Source organism: Nicotiana attenuata, unplaced genomic scaffold, assembly GCF_001879085.1.
Source record: "Nicotiana attenuata strain UT unplaced genomic scaffold, NIATTr2, whole genome shotgun sequence".
Taxonomy (NCBI): Eukaryota; Viridiplantae; Streptophyta; class Magnoliopsida; order Solanales; family Solanaceae; genus Nicotiana; species Nicotiana attenuata.
Window position 1 is genome coordinate 1479608 of NW_017670269.1, and position 15313 is coordinate 1494920.

The 15313-nt window shown below is 34.6% G+C and overlaps 2 protein-coding genes across 2 annotated transcripts; one reads left to right on the forward strand and one right to left on the reverse strand.

Moving 5' to 3' along the window:
- Window positions 1-1472: 1472 nt before the first annotated feature.
- On the forward strand, window positions 1473-4490 carry LOC109237029 (ribonuclease 3-like protein 1). Its single transcript, XM_019403271.1, has 3 exons — window positions 1473-1913; window positions 4017-4131; window positions 4250-4490. Exons 1-3 carry the CDS (start codon window positions 1700-1702, stop codon window positions 4407-4409), a joined length of 489 nt encoding a protein of 162 aa, XP_019258816.1. The 5' UTR covers window positions 1473-1699; the 3' UTR covers window positions 4410-4490.
- A 1057-nt stretch (window positions 4491-5547) lies between these two features.
- LOC109237030 (plasma membrane ATPase 4-like) lies at window positions 5548-11014 on the reverse strand. Its single transcript, XM_019403272.1, has 15 exons — window positions 10646-11014; window positions 9657-9776; window positions 9460-9558; window positions 9198-9335; window positions 8760-9074; window positions 8270-8596; window positions 8055-8174; window positions 7742-7864; window positions 7557-7661; window positions 7161-7470; window positions 6562-7076; window positions 6265-6438; window positions 5993-6175; window positions 5735-5913; window positions 5548-5644 (listed from the first exon to the last, which is right to left on the reverse strand). Exons 1-15 carry the CDS (start codon window positions 10703-10705, stop codon window positions 5548-5550), a joined length of 2865 nt encoding a protein of 954 aa, XP_019258817.1. The 5' UTR covers window positions 10706-11014.
- Between the last annotated feature and the right edge of the window lie 4299 nt (window positions 11015-15313).

Consider the following 15313-nt stretch of genomic DNA (forward strand, 5'->3'; position numbering starts at 1 on the left):
CTAACAACACGACAGTTTAAATTAAACAAATTACCCTACCCCCCCCCCCCTTTCGACTTTCAAAGTTTTCCAACAACAATCAACCATTTGAAATAAATTTGTGCTTCAGATCTGTTGACCCTAAAACCCAATCAATAAGCTTGATCCTTCGACACACGTGTACAACTTCAAATAAAAAAACCCAATCAATGAGCTCGATCCTTCGACACACATGTACAACTTCAAATAAACTTCAGCACAATAGAGTTTTTTAATCAAATCATAAACCCTAATCAAGAACTATTTTGATATTTTAATTTTGTGATTTTTTTTTTGTGTGATTAGGATTCAAGAATAAAGAATAAATTTTTCACCATGCTAGATTGCTTAGATGGATGGCCATGTAAGCAAAATTAACCCAGTTGGACTTCAATGGCAAGACTAACGGTCTAAGGGGTATTTGTGCTCCAAAACATAGACGAAATGGATATTTTTGAGCTATTTCAAATAGTTCAAGGATATTTTTGGCCCATTTCCGACAAAATAATGAGAGACCAACCTCACAAATAGGCAAACACAAGTAGCACACTAACAATTGTCCTTATGGCTACATTGTGGATGTTGCCTAAGAAGGAAAGAACTTCAATTTATAGAAGTCCAAGCATTTTCCTCCAAGAAAAGGGACTAGCTAAATTATTGTCTTTTCTCAGCGGATCAGCCACATAGTTTAGGCCTCTAGTGAGTTACAGACAAAGTTCGAAAAGGACGATCCTCGGGAAATCCCTTTCCTTAATACCCTTATTCCCCTTTCATCCGGAGTTGCCGTAACTTGGGTTCATCATGCTATACTCGCAGGAACAGGGCCGGGGGAACAAATAGGCGTGGGGAAGAGTCTGCAACAGTTTCAAGACGTTCACCGAATCCTTTACAATGTTTTGGTGGCGGGTACTAGTACATCAAGGCCTTAGAAAGCCGCACGGGAGATTTATAATTTCCTTCCAAGAAAAGAAAAACTCAGTTATGATAAATATGTTGTCCTTTCTTTCGAGAGATAGGAAAAATAAATATGATAAAAAAATCAAGACAAACAACTAACGGTTAATTCCCATGAATGAAATTCTCACAAATTTAGAGAAAATCAATTCACGTGTACTAAAGAGGCATGGTGGATCCATCCCTTTAATATGTAGTTGTCACTTTAACTTTAATCAAATAGCTTCTACTTATTTTATCAGCTAACTTTGAAAACGAAGTTGATTAGCCAATTCAAACGTACTAATTTTCTTAGCTTAAACATGGAGTATGAGACAAATTGGATAAGGAAATCATATTTCATCTTTTAACTGAAAGCTGCGGCCAGAAATTAATGGACGTCATAAATGCAAGACGAGCCTAACTTTAATTGGTTAGTTAATTTTAGCTTTCTACCTCCTATTCAGTTAAACTACCAAATTTGTGCAACTGTTCAATAAATAAGATCCTAAATAGTTGCACACTTATTCTGGAACAAGTCCAAAGACTGTGACACGGCAGCACCCAACCCAAAAATATATTATAAGAATAAAACATCTTAACCAAAATCTTCCTCATCCTTACTCCATCGCTAATACTTTCATCAGTCCTCAATACAATTATAACCTATATTTGTGTTGCATATTGAACTGGTAGTAATTGATGAATTGGAGTTATTCAAAATATTTGGATTGGATGTTTCTGGAACATGACGGAATATGAGAAAGCTCAAAGAGTTCTTCAGCGGCTTCGAGGAGGATATACAAGGGATATGGTGGAAAAGAAAATCGCCAAGAGAGGAGAAGGTGACTCAGACTCTGCTCTTCCAGTTGTCCATAGCAGTGAAACAGTACCCGACCCGAATATGTTTCGCCCAATTCGCTTTGATAGGGATGCCATGGATGGGAACTCCAAAGGCAAAGGTAAGAATTCTTCATTTATTATTAATGGGGCTATTGTTTTCTGTTAATGTGTTTGATTAGGCATGAAGTTTAAATATTTGATTAGGCACAAAATTTATAAAAATAAAAATATTTTTTTAAAAAAATTTGTGGTTAAATTAAAGTTTATATTTGTGAAATATAAAAGGATAATGTTATTTTGGGGACAAACAAAAAAAAAATAAGCGTGACACATAAAATTGGAGAGAAAAGTTTCACTTACCTCTTCTTAAACCAATTATTTAATTAGTACGTTATTAATTAAAACTATAAGTTTTATAGAAGATAATAAAATGAATTTTAGTTTTTTCCAATGTCAGATAATTTGAATCAAAATCAATATATTCACTAGATGCTTTAAAATTGTGAAGTCAATGATATTTGTAACTCAACAAAAATCATTCTCCCATTCAAAAGGTTATCTTATACAGAAGTTGATGTTGTCTATTCTATTGCCGTTACTTGCCACTTGCGTCACCTACTACTGGTTAATAGGGGTGTCAATGGTTCGGTTCGGCCGGTTATTTTATAAATATTTATATCATACCAATTTTTCGGTTATTCTATTATGTATAATCAAAATTAGACTTTTCAAAACCGTCCCAATCATGTCGGTTTCTCTTCGGTATCGGTAAGGTTCGGTTAATATTCGGTATTTTTTCTAATATCATGTAAATTCACTAGTAGAAGTAGAATGCAATAACATACGTTCTTTTATAGGACTTAGCAAAACTCTCTAGACATTTTTATTGTTTAAAGGGCGATGAATTAAAAAAAAACATGGCTAGAGTATAGATCCATCAACTATTCTACAACAACGTAAAAGAAATCAAACAAAGGCAAAGAAAATATAAATCACACGAGTTGAAAGATATACCAAGCTGGGACTCAAGAATAAAGTCTATAGAAGATTAAATATTCAAAACGATAAATCTAAATTATATGAAAGGAAACATATTCAATACATTGTAGTTTGCTACTCATAATCACTAGAATACTTTATGTCTTGTTAATAAAGATACTTGAAATAACTTAGTTTAAGTAGAAGTAGCATAATAGGTTTTAGGAATTAGCATTTTGAGTTTAATTACTTGTTGGCTTGTAATAGTTTTCATAATTCTAAGGCCCAAAGAAAATTTAATGCATTATTATTTTTAAACTTACTAAATAAATATATTTTCCACATGTAAAATTTATTCGGCATGGTTCTGTATTTTTTCGGTTTATTTTTATAAAATAAAAAACCTACCCTAATTATCGGTGCGGTTATAGATTTATATAAAAACTTACGGTTTCTTAAAAAGAAACCTAAAAATCGATTCGGTACGGTACGATTCGGCCGGTTTAGTTGGTTTTCGAATATCCACTGACACCCCTACTGGTTAACACCAATGAGAGACAAAACAAATTCGAAATTATCAAGCAATATTATGAAATGAATTTTCTAAAGTTTCATCATAGTAATAAGTTACTGCAAGATCTCAAAGCATAAATGGAAACTTAAATATATTATAATCTTAAGCGAAACAATTGGTTGTTTATAGTAAGGGCAAAAAGTATATTTGATTTTTTCTAATAGAGCCTATTGTCACGTCCTTAATCTTGAACTAAGCTTACGTGCGGCACTTGACAGCTTGCTCACGATCCTGCTATGCCAAGTCAGCCTAAAATACTATACTCAAGACTGCTAAGGGAATGTTAGATAAGAAAGACAAGAGAAATTTGCCAAAGGAGGCTTTTTATTATAGAGAACTTGATTGTTTTGCTTGATGAGTTACAAATGAATATCCCTTTATATACTAGTCTCCTAGGAGCTAGTGAGTAGATAAAAATTATTACACAGGTCCTTTATTATTTACGAGTAAGTCCTTTATCTAAAAAATTTTACATAGCTAGAATCTTCTAAGGACTTTCCTAGCAATTTCATAGGGTTCTAAAGTCTTCCGTGAGAAATCTCCATAATTCTCTAGAACCTTCCCACATGTGCTAGTCTATTTCATATGTAAGCTTTCCATGTGGCAAAAATATATGGCATGATGATGTGGCGGACCATGACACTATGCTTTTGCGTGATAACTCTTGAAGGTACTCAAAATCAGGGCTCAGCAAAATCACATTTGTACGAGATTTGTGCAGTAAATCATTGGAAAGCACCTTTATTTGAATGTTGCAATGAGGAAGGTCCAGACCACCTGAAGTTGTATGTTCATTTCATTTCCAATTCAAAAGCAAATTCTAAGTATAGTACTCTGTTATTGTCAGCAAATTTATAGATTTTAAACGTATAATGAGTAGTGAGAAGGAGAAGCTAAATGCAGGTTCACTTTCAAGGTAAATGTGGAAATAAGAGGACCACGTACAACAACTATAGAGTGTATGGGCAATCCACATTCAAAGAAGAAAGCAGCAGCAGAAAATGCAGCTGAAGGAGCATTGTGGTTTCTAAACAAAGCTGGTTATAGATTGAAGAAGTACTAAATTAACTTCGTTTTTTTAAAAGGATTAGTGAATTGTGATTCCAGTAAACAGAACGTAAAAATAAAATATTAAAAAAAAAAGGGGGGGNNGTTAAACAGACTTACTTTACTGTAAGCTTGTCCATTGCAAAATTTACTTCATTGATGCAATTGCTCAAATCAAGAAATAATCTTAAGTTATGTAACTTAAGTGAATTTGATGTATAAAGATAGTATCATAATTTAGCTGCCAATTATATTGTGCACTTAAACTTTTTGACAAGAAACTCTCTTTCATTTTCGTTCTATTTGATCAGTTATGAGCAATCACTTAGAAAAGGAACCATCTTAGGTCCTGTTTGTCCATAAAAAAAGTTCTTTTTTTTCAATTTTTTTTTAAAAATGTGTTTGTCGATGAAATTTTGCAATTTTTGGAAATTTTTCGAAAATGAGTTTTTCAAAAACAAAGAAGTGGTACTGCAACCTTTTTTCAAGTAAAATGAATGTCCAAACATAATTTCAAATTCCAAAAATCATTTTTCAACTTAACTCCAGATATACTTTTTTCAAAAATTACACTATTTATATCCAAACGCCTACTTAGTTTCTTCATTAACTTTCGCTCATTATTGAGACTAGGATAGTTCAAGATGATCCTATGTTGAAATTGTTCTCTTTGAACCACACACTTAAAGTAGTGCAGGAAGTAGTTGCAACCTTACAACCACTGAGCTACTAATCAAATCCTTGTTAAAATCTAGTTCAAGTTTCACAAGTCACCCATGTTTGTTTTTATTTAAAAAAAAAAATAAAAAAAATTGAAAGGATGAGGAAAATAGATTATATTCTTAAGCTACTAAAACAAAGACACTAAATTTGAATGCTGCAATTTGTAAGTCAGACTAAAATAAACATTTAAAAAGCTAAAACTAGTAGAATAATACTACTAGAAAGTAAAAGCAAAACTGTCTAGCTCTCTTACGAGACCTCTGCTTTCCAACCTTGTTTGCTATATTATTCCTACCTATCGCATATCAACATCACTATCTTGGGAAATCAACAACAAAAGGAAGGGAAAGAGGGAACCTAGAAACAGTTCTCTAATCCTTATTTCTAACTCTTTATTTCAACTAGTAGAACTTCCCCCACTGACTTGTGTATTAAACCGTGTAATGTTGCTGAATTGTCTCAATGTCAAGTCCCTTGAGCTTCACCACTGATTCCACATGCCCCTTTAAAGTATGAAGCTCTCTTAGCCTATTAACAAATGCAAAACAATCGAATAAGAAACTGTTAGAACTTAGAAAATCAATACAAACACTAAGCACTTGAAAATGATCTATGTACCTGGCAACTTCAGCACGCCTCTTGGCCTGTTCGGCTATTTCAGACAATTCCTTATAGCTTTTGTTGTCGAACACCTGGGAACTATCAGGAGCTTGAAGTCCATGCAATGTGCGTTGAGCCAACGCCCATTGTGCCTCTCTTTCCCCCCTACCATAATCCTTCTTGCTTGTGAAAGCAACCTGCACGGTGTGAAAAGCACGAGAGTATCATAACATGTTAGGTGATAAGTAATTTGACATGAATGATGATGTGAAGTACCTTGTTCTCCATCATATTATTCCAGGCCCTGCCACTCAAAGTGTATCGAATGGCGAATTTTAAAATATCCAGAGGTATGTAGAAAATAATACTGTAAAGCCAAATAACACCAGCCCAACCCCAACCAATACCATGAATCCTAGCAAAACCCCAGTTTGCATATACTGCAATTAAGGTGGCAGCCTGAAAATAATAATAATCATTAGAGGTGAAGGAAACTACAAGTATAAGACAATTGGTGTTCTCAACTGGAATCTAACCAATCAACTTACCAGTTGTGCTATAGCAAAAGCAGCTAGCAGAAGGAGACCAGGACGTTCTACATAAGACCAACTCCTTGACCTAGTTACAAATATGAGTGCCTGACTAACGATGCTGACTTGAAGATATAGTGCTGAATTGAGCTCGTGTACGTTGTCTCTAATCGATCTTACCCCAAACTTGTCCTGCAAATACAACGCCAAGTTGAAGGATGAGATGGGGATAATAAATATCTAGTGGATCGATAAGCAACATGAGATAAAGTTCAAGCAATAAGAATGGGGGAGAAATTTACACAATTTACTTACACTGAAGAAATTTGACTGGTGAGCAGCCCAAAAGAAGATTACAGTCATAACGGCTAGGTAAGTGCCAAGAACTATGCCAGTGGCAAAAATTTCTCTCAGTTTCCATGAGTCAGGCATGGGTGACGGCTTCACCTTGTCTTTAGATATGGTCATGATAGTTCCGTCATTGAGAATGGCAATGATAAGAACCATGAAAGGTGAGAAATCGAACTTCCATATTAGTGCAATGAGCATGAAGCCTAGCACGATTCGGATGGTTATAGAAACAGCATAAATGGTATAATTCTTCATCCTCTGAAATATAGCTCGGCTGGTCAATACAGCACTCACTATCACACTTAGTCCTGGCTCCGTGAGAACTATGTCAGATGCACTACGGGCAGCATCAGTAGCGTCAGCCACAGCTATGCCTATATCTGCTTTTTTCAAAGCAGGGGCATCATTCACACCATCTCCAGTCATACCACAAATGTGCTTTCTTTCTTGGAGCTTCTTCACAATCTCATATTTGTGCTCTGCACAATTGTTATTAAAATCAGGGAGGGCAGGTTACTAACAGTAAAAGATATTTGGGGAAAACAAAGGATGGAGAAAGGTACCTGGAAAGACACCAGCAAAGCCATCAGCCATTTCAATGAGCTCATCGACAGGGAGGTTAGCAGTATTTTCATCCTTGTGCTGCCCCAAGAGGGAAGAAGAAGGATACATGTTTGTTCCCATACCGAGCCTCCGACCAGTCTCCTTGGCTATGGCAAGCTGATCACCAGTTATCATTTTGACATTGACGCCAAGGACAAGAGCGCGCCTTATTGTCTCTGCACTATCATGCCTTGGAGGGTCAAAAAGAGGCAAGAGTCCTACAAAGAGCCAAGGCCCTCCTGGACTTTCCTTTGTCCTCTCTGGTACTGTCTGTATTTACAAAGAACCAAACACTGGCTTCAGTTTGATGCACAAAAGAAAAACAATACTAGAGACTTTGCTTTATTAAATTTCACCTGTTGAGCCACTGCAAGAGAGCGAAGACCACGATCAGCAAACTTGTCAATGACGGAGTGAACTCTCCTCTTTACATCCTCGCTTAGGCCACAAAGCTCAATGATCTGGTAAAACAAATTAAATGATGAAGCACATTACCAACTCAATTATAAGACAGAGAGAGAAGTGTCAAGTTATGGCTTACCTGTTCAGGTGCACCTTTGCTAACTCTATGCCAATTGCCATTGGCGTCTATGTAAGTAATAGCTGTGCGCTTGTCTACAGGGTTGAAAGGCAGGAAGTGCACTTCTTGGATCCCAGCTCTAGCCTAGACAGCACAAATAAATCTAAAATTCAGGTACAAGTAAGTTAATGAACTTCTCTAATGATCAAAGCTGCTACTGATGCCTATCAGACGTGCAGAGATAAACTTGCCTCAAGCACGCAGAAATTAAGTGAGTATTTTCCACAACCAAAATTATGAGCAAGTTGAATTTGATACTACTTTTAATTACTACCTCTTTGGCATCTGCCAACATTCCTACAATGCAAGCATCAATAGCATCCTGGTTTTCCACCCTTGAAGCTCTGGCCCCGAGAAGAATAACTGTATCTTGGTCAATATCCTTTGCGAAAACCTGTACCATCCCTCCCCAACAAGACAATCTAGTTAGCTCACTTTTTGGCTTATCGCTTCAAACACTATACAAGAATGGCGTGTTAATTCACCAACCTCAACTAAGTTTTTGTCTACTTCAAGCTTGTTTAATGTAAGAGTTCCTGTCTTGTCACTACATAGTACATCCATTCCAGCCATCTCTTCTATAGCAGTCATCCTCTTGGTGATGGCACCTTGTTGCGACAACTTGTGGGATCCAATTGCCATAGTAACTGATAACACAGTAGGCATGGCTATCGGAATTCCTCCAATGAGAAGAACAAGCAGATTATCGATTCCATCTCTGTACTTTCTGTGCTGAATTGGGTACATCACCAATATCTCTATAATGATTCCAACCAGAATGGAACATATGCAGAAGTTTCCTATTGCTGTCAAAACCTATCAAAATCATCTAAATCAGTTGGAAAACAAAAAAATACTGAAAATCTTATACAGTTCTAATATGCTTTCAAACCATCAACTATTAAAATTATTTGAGGCCTTAATATGAAATTCAACTTTTCGATCAGAATTCAGTACAGAGAAAAATGTCAAATTTTACCTTCTGGAAGTGGCCGACATTATTGGTACTATCAACAAGGTGAGCAGCTTTTCCAAAGAAGGTACTGATTCCAGTGGCAATGACAACAGCCTCAATTTCACCTTGTTTACAGGTGGAACCGGAGAACACTCCTTCGCCTGGGTGCTTTGTCACGGGTAATGACTCACCCGTGAGAGCAGATTGATCAATTTTGAGCGGATCACCATCAAGTAGACGAGCATCTGCTGGTATGATATCGCCCAACTTAATACTTATCACATCTCCGGGTACTAGCATTGCTGCATCCATCTCTTTCCAGCTACCATCTCTCAATACCTTTTGAGGAAACAAAATTGGATAGGAACCAAAAACGAAGACAGAAAATTCACTTCACAATGAATGGAATTGTAGGTTCTTTTTTTTTATCAGTAACTTTTTTACTTTGTTATCAGTATTTACCTTTGTCTTGGGAGCAAGGCCTGCCATCAGTGCTGCTGCAGCATTGCCTGCGTTGTTTTCTTCAATGAAACTGACGGTAGAGTTGATAACAAGCAAGACCACAATACCAAGGAAATCTTGCCAATCTGGAGGCCTATTCTGCATTTGATCATCGCAAAACAATAAAGCTCATTGATAGAAACAGATAAAAAAACGGTACTATTATTAGATATGTGTACAAACTGAGGAGTGCGTGTGACTTTTTTTTCGACAGAGTACTAACCTGTCCATTTGCCAATACAATGGCAATGATGGCAGCAACTTCCATGACCCATGACAAGGGGTTCCACATGAAACCGAAGAATTTTAAGATCTTATTCTCCTGTTTTATATATGAGGATTCAAACAGTTAGGTATCCCTATTCTAATTACCATAGAGCAGAAGAGGAAATAAAAAACAGTTAAGATAAGAAAGTTTGCCTTTTTCTCCTCAAGTTTGTTTGCGCCAAAGACAACAAGCCTTCTCTCTGCTTCATCAGATGCCAATCCCTCCTTGGAACTTATCAATATCCTAAATACATCATCCACTGGTATTCTTTCCTGTATACCAAAAATAGTAAAGTTTAGGAGCGTAAAAAGCTTTAGATTTCATAATGTAGATCAAACTTCTCTTTTATCTGATCTTATGACTGCCTCAGTTCACCATTATCAGCTAGGCTTATAAATCATAAGTACTATTCGATTGACAAAAGTTACTTAGATTAAACAGCCTTATTCAATTGACATATTGGAGGGAAAATCAAAGAAATATGGACAAAGTCTATAACCTGGCTGAAATACATGTTAGAAACTTCTCCCGGCAACAAGATCGATTCATAATTAGTACATACAACTACATAATCAGAGTTGGATGCAACGTTGCAAAACCGAGTTCATCTGAACCCAATACTTTTGACGCACAATTATGTGTAAAGATTACGCGTTTACGTGAACCCAATAACTTTTTGTACTAAAAATTCATTAAATGCTGAACTATATTTAGCTCGAAACCCAGCCTGTTTGTCCGGTTATTATTGTATATTGGTTCGACATCACTGTAGGAACCCATACACGTAAAATCCCGGATCTGCCTCCGGTAAAGATCCACTAAAAATTGCAATAAATACTCCATAAAAATTGCAATAAATAGTTTCAATGCTAAGAATCTTAAAAGTTGAACACATAGAACTTATATCCTGAATTCGGCGCCTTTGAACATAATACATACAAGCATATGCAGCGGAGCATTACAGAAGAGATCAAAATTGATTTTCGCATTTCGTATCGCAAAACACAACCATACAGTCAAAGTTATCTCCAGAAAAGCAAGAATATAAAAACCAAAATTCAAGAGGATGAAACTATATGAATATAATTAATATCGTGCATGTAATATAATCGTGCATGTAAGAACAGAGATAGGGCCGTACGAGATCGACGTTCTCCTTCTTGATATCATCCAAGCTTACGGTTCCCTTCTGATCCGCCATTGTTACTCTCTATCACCTACCACACACACACACTGTAAGCTACCACTATCACACACAGAGACACACAGAGAGTCTCTATTCAGGAATTGTCCCTCTTGCAATCATTATGATTTATGGATTAAAAACTCTGTTTCTATTATTCAGGAAATCTTCAACTTTAACCGATTGATAGAAGTTTGTGCTCGTGAGACTTGCTCTCCTTTTATATTACGTTTTCTAGCATGTCCCAAATATGTAACTCTGATTCTTAAAATATTGCGGATTTTTAGATTAGATTGAGGTTTGAATTAAAGTGGTACTTGAACTATTATAGTATTAGGAGTCCATCCGTAACATTATTCAACTATTTCTCTTTTACTTAGTAGTCCATACTTACGGAAATGTTGATTGAGTAAAATATATAAACCAGATTAAAAGTAGTAAATTACTCCCAGCCAAGTATTCTAAACCAATTATAATTAGCGGTAATACTAATTTATTTCCCTTTTGGTCTCTCTCTCTCTTTCTATTGCTGGCCGTTCCGTTTGCCAAGGCACTCCTACTGTTACTCAACTTTTAATTAATCTTTATTTATTAGGGTTTTTTTTCTTTCAGTTTTCAGGCTCGAATAGAATTAGTACACATATCTACCGAACCCTCTGTAGAAAAGAACCCTTCTCTATATGTAGACAAACCCTTCTCTAAAACAAAATAAACACCCCCGTCTCTCCTAATTTGTCTCTTTATTTATTCACAGGAACCGTAATTAGCATTTGTTCTGTTGTATTTTTATATGATAATTAGTATCTGATTGAAAATTGTTGAGAATAATATTATGAAAAAGCAAAATAATTAGAATGAACAAAATAATTCTTTCTGAGGGGACCCATGAATTGTATTTCCCGGGATATTTACACAAATAGCTAGTAATATTCATTGTTTACTTTTTCAAGTCATATACATTTATATATTGATTATACATAAATATATACATATAATAAATAAATTATACATATATTATACTTCTACCGGCTATTTTTATTTTAAACAGTTGAGTGGGCAGCTATTTGGGCTAACTGTTAAATTGAGGGCCTTGGGTTGAACCATTCGGTGTATAGAGTGGACTTGCAACCACTGACTGCAAGGGAGAAATTCAAAAATTGTTAGATTTATAACTGGTCATTTAAAAATAGTCACAATTTCAAAAGATATCGAAATTTAGTCATTTTTCATGTAAAGATAAATCTGTACGAAAATACTGTTTAAAATCCGGAAAATACTCCAGTATAATATACTGAAGCCAGCAAAGTATACCAGTTCAGCATAATATGCTGGAAGCTCATACACAGGTGCACCGAACTCCAGTATATTATGTTGGACTGGTCTCTCTCGCAGCAAAATAATCGCTATGTTTCAATGACTTGGCAAACACCGACTATTTTTAAATGATCAGTCCGAAAACTAGCTAGCCCGTGCTATTTTAACTGACTGCAACTTCAATTAATCCTACCTAATTAGTGCACTAATTGAACAGGACAGTTCTAGGTTTTCTCCGGTAGATATCTGTTTAGTATCCTGACTTGCACGTTTCGACGGAATATTCATAATTGGTTAACGCAAAATCTGATATTGTTTTGATTTTTAGGCGTGACATTTTTGGGGCTAAGTGCACAAATAGTTAGTACTTATTTTGTCCTGAAATTTTAAACTAAAAATCTTAACTTCAGGATATTTTTGTCCCAAAAATTTGAACTGAAAAACTAAAATTCAAAATGCACTGGCTAATTCTTAAATATCAACCTTTTAAAGTAGCTACCTGGTGTCATTGGATCTTTACACAAATAGTCTGTCAAATTCATTATTTAATTTTTCTAGCCATATACATAGATTATATATCGATGGTAAAAACTTACTCGCACCAGGTGTTTACACCAAACCAATAGATATATGACATGTGTCTTGCATATGGACTTCAATCATTTAACCATGGTAAATTACATGCATTCTCATCTAATTAAATTAATTGATCATAGTGAGTTTTTTTGGAAGAACAAACGGCATAAATATTAACTGCATAGGAGGAAGTAGGAGAAATGGAGAACGTGGAGGTAGATTGGGATTGTTATGACAAAACAATCCCACGTTTGGGAATTATGCAGTTGTGTTGTTCAATTTTGGAGTGTTATTTTTTCCTTTTTTCATATACCCGTGTAAAAAGTAATAAGTGTACATAAATAAAGTTTACGCTAAATCTTTTGCAATTGATAGAAAGAAACATGGTTTCTTTTGCGATTAGCAAATCGTAACGTTGTTAAAAAAATTTTACAATAACTTCCACGTTTGAAGTATTTATATTTTTTTTAAAATTCAAAGTAAAACCTTTGGAATTGGCAGAAATTAAGTGCCATAATTGAAGTTTCTATTCTATTTTAGAAGGAAAAGAAATCGAAGTAACTTCCATCATTAACATTTTTACATTTTTTAAAATAAATTTGAAACTCCAACATAGTTGGAGAATCGTCCAAAATTTGTACACATGTCAATTTAATATTACGCCACTTGTCATTATAACCTTTCTTTGCCTCTCGTATTATATGCTAATAAAAGTTTCTATTAAAACTATAGAAATACTAAATATTGGATAAGTATAATAAAGAAAGATAGAACCAAAAAGTTGTTTAATGACTATACAAGTGTCTTTAATTTATACAGATTTTCTTAAATAAATTTCAAACAATATTGTTGAGAACATTAGAATAAAATTTAAAATAAGAAAAATATTTCAAGAGCCCTCTCCTTAAGCCAATTGGCAGTTTAGCAAAAAGCTACATGCATAAGTAGTTAATAATTAGTTATTGGTTATTGTTTTTGAATTTAAATATCTATTAATATAGAATAGGAGAGGCAAAACAATAATTTTGCGCCAAGTGTCACTCCCGTAGATCGACACGTGTTACTTTTTAAGACAATACTCCAATAATTTTGGAAATTAAAAAGAAAAAAAATTATGTCATCTTTTAAACAACTCACGTGATTAAGTTAACTCTATAACTGACTAGATATGGATAATATCTTAATCAGTCCCACGTTATTTGCTCTTTCAGTTATTTGTATCACTGATATTTCGCGAGCACAACATTTCTATAAGAGTCCCACGTTTGTATAGCTATCTCAGTCCCACGATTTTTGGACTCCCATGTTTCTTCATCCACGATCATTTATTTAAATTTTTAGACTCCCACTTTTCTTACTCTATAACTCCATAATTTATAAACTGACTTCTACGCTAATAATGTTTCAAACGTCTTCTCCCTCTTCTATTTTCTTTTCTATTCTCTACTCCTTTTTTTTCTCTGCTCAAAACACAGAAGGTTGTAAATATGGCTACAACACTTCATGAAATCAGTCAAATTTCAAGCAATTCGATGCAATGGAACCTCAAAGTTAGAGTCGTTCGAATGTGGGAAATGCCGAATCGTTTCAATCCCGAAAAACCATATTCGATTGAATTGATTTTACAAGATGCAAAGGTAACATATTTAACTTTACATAGTTCTAAAGTTTTTCTTCTTTTCTGGTTTTTTCCGATAGAGTTATACACAGAAAGTTCTGTTCAAACTAATTTTGGTACAAGACTTCTATTTGCAAGACATTACAACTCTTAAACGTTAATTATATTTAATTCCATCAAGGATTCCTCTTCTAAAATTGGTATGCTCAAAATATATATATTTCTACCTCAAACATGTGTGCTTTTACTGTCTTTCAAGAACTTTACATAGTTCTAAAGTTTTTCGTCTTTTATGATTTTTTTCCGATAGAGTTATACACAGAAAGTTCTGTTCAAACTAATTAGCTTTGGTACAAGACTTCTATTTGCAAGACATTACAACTCTTAAACGTTAATTATATATACTTCCATCAAGGATTCCTCTTCTAAAATTGGTATGCTCAAAATATATATTTCTACCTCCAACTTGCAGAAGAAACATGTGTGCTTTTAATGTCTTTCAAGTGCTTTTATGTGCGATTTAAATTTCTATTTTTACATATATGCAATTTCTTAGCAATATGATACATCTTAATAATGAATCTATTTTTGTTAGGGTGATCGTATCCAGGCCTCGATTGGGAAGTATGTAATTAAGTTTTTTCGGACCAAGATACAAGAACTCGGCTTATATCGCATGAACTACTTTGTTGTCGTACCGAACAACTTGAGTTTAAAGAATACTACTCACAAACCGAGGCTGACATTTACACAAAGGACAACGGTTGAGAAAATATTTGATTCTTCATTTCATATGAATATATTTAACTTTCGTCCTTTTGATCAGCTAACAAATCAGAATGATGTCGATGAGGCTGAATTAATCGGTAATTCTGCTCTTCCATTATTACCACGTTTTATATAATTGTCTAACTAACTTTTATATTTCTAGATGTCATTGGTCAGGTTGTGACGTACGATGATGTTAAGATACACAAGCAAGGAGATAACAAAAGTGTCTTTCTCAATGTTACACTCGAAGATGATCAGTAAGTTATTCTATAATGTAAACTATACTTTTACAATTTAATTATTTATACTATTTTGTTGATGACCGATTACCTTGAAACTTATAGGAG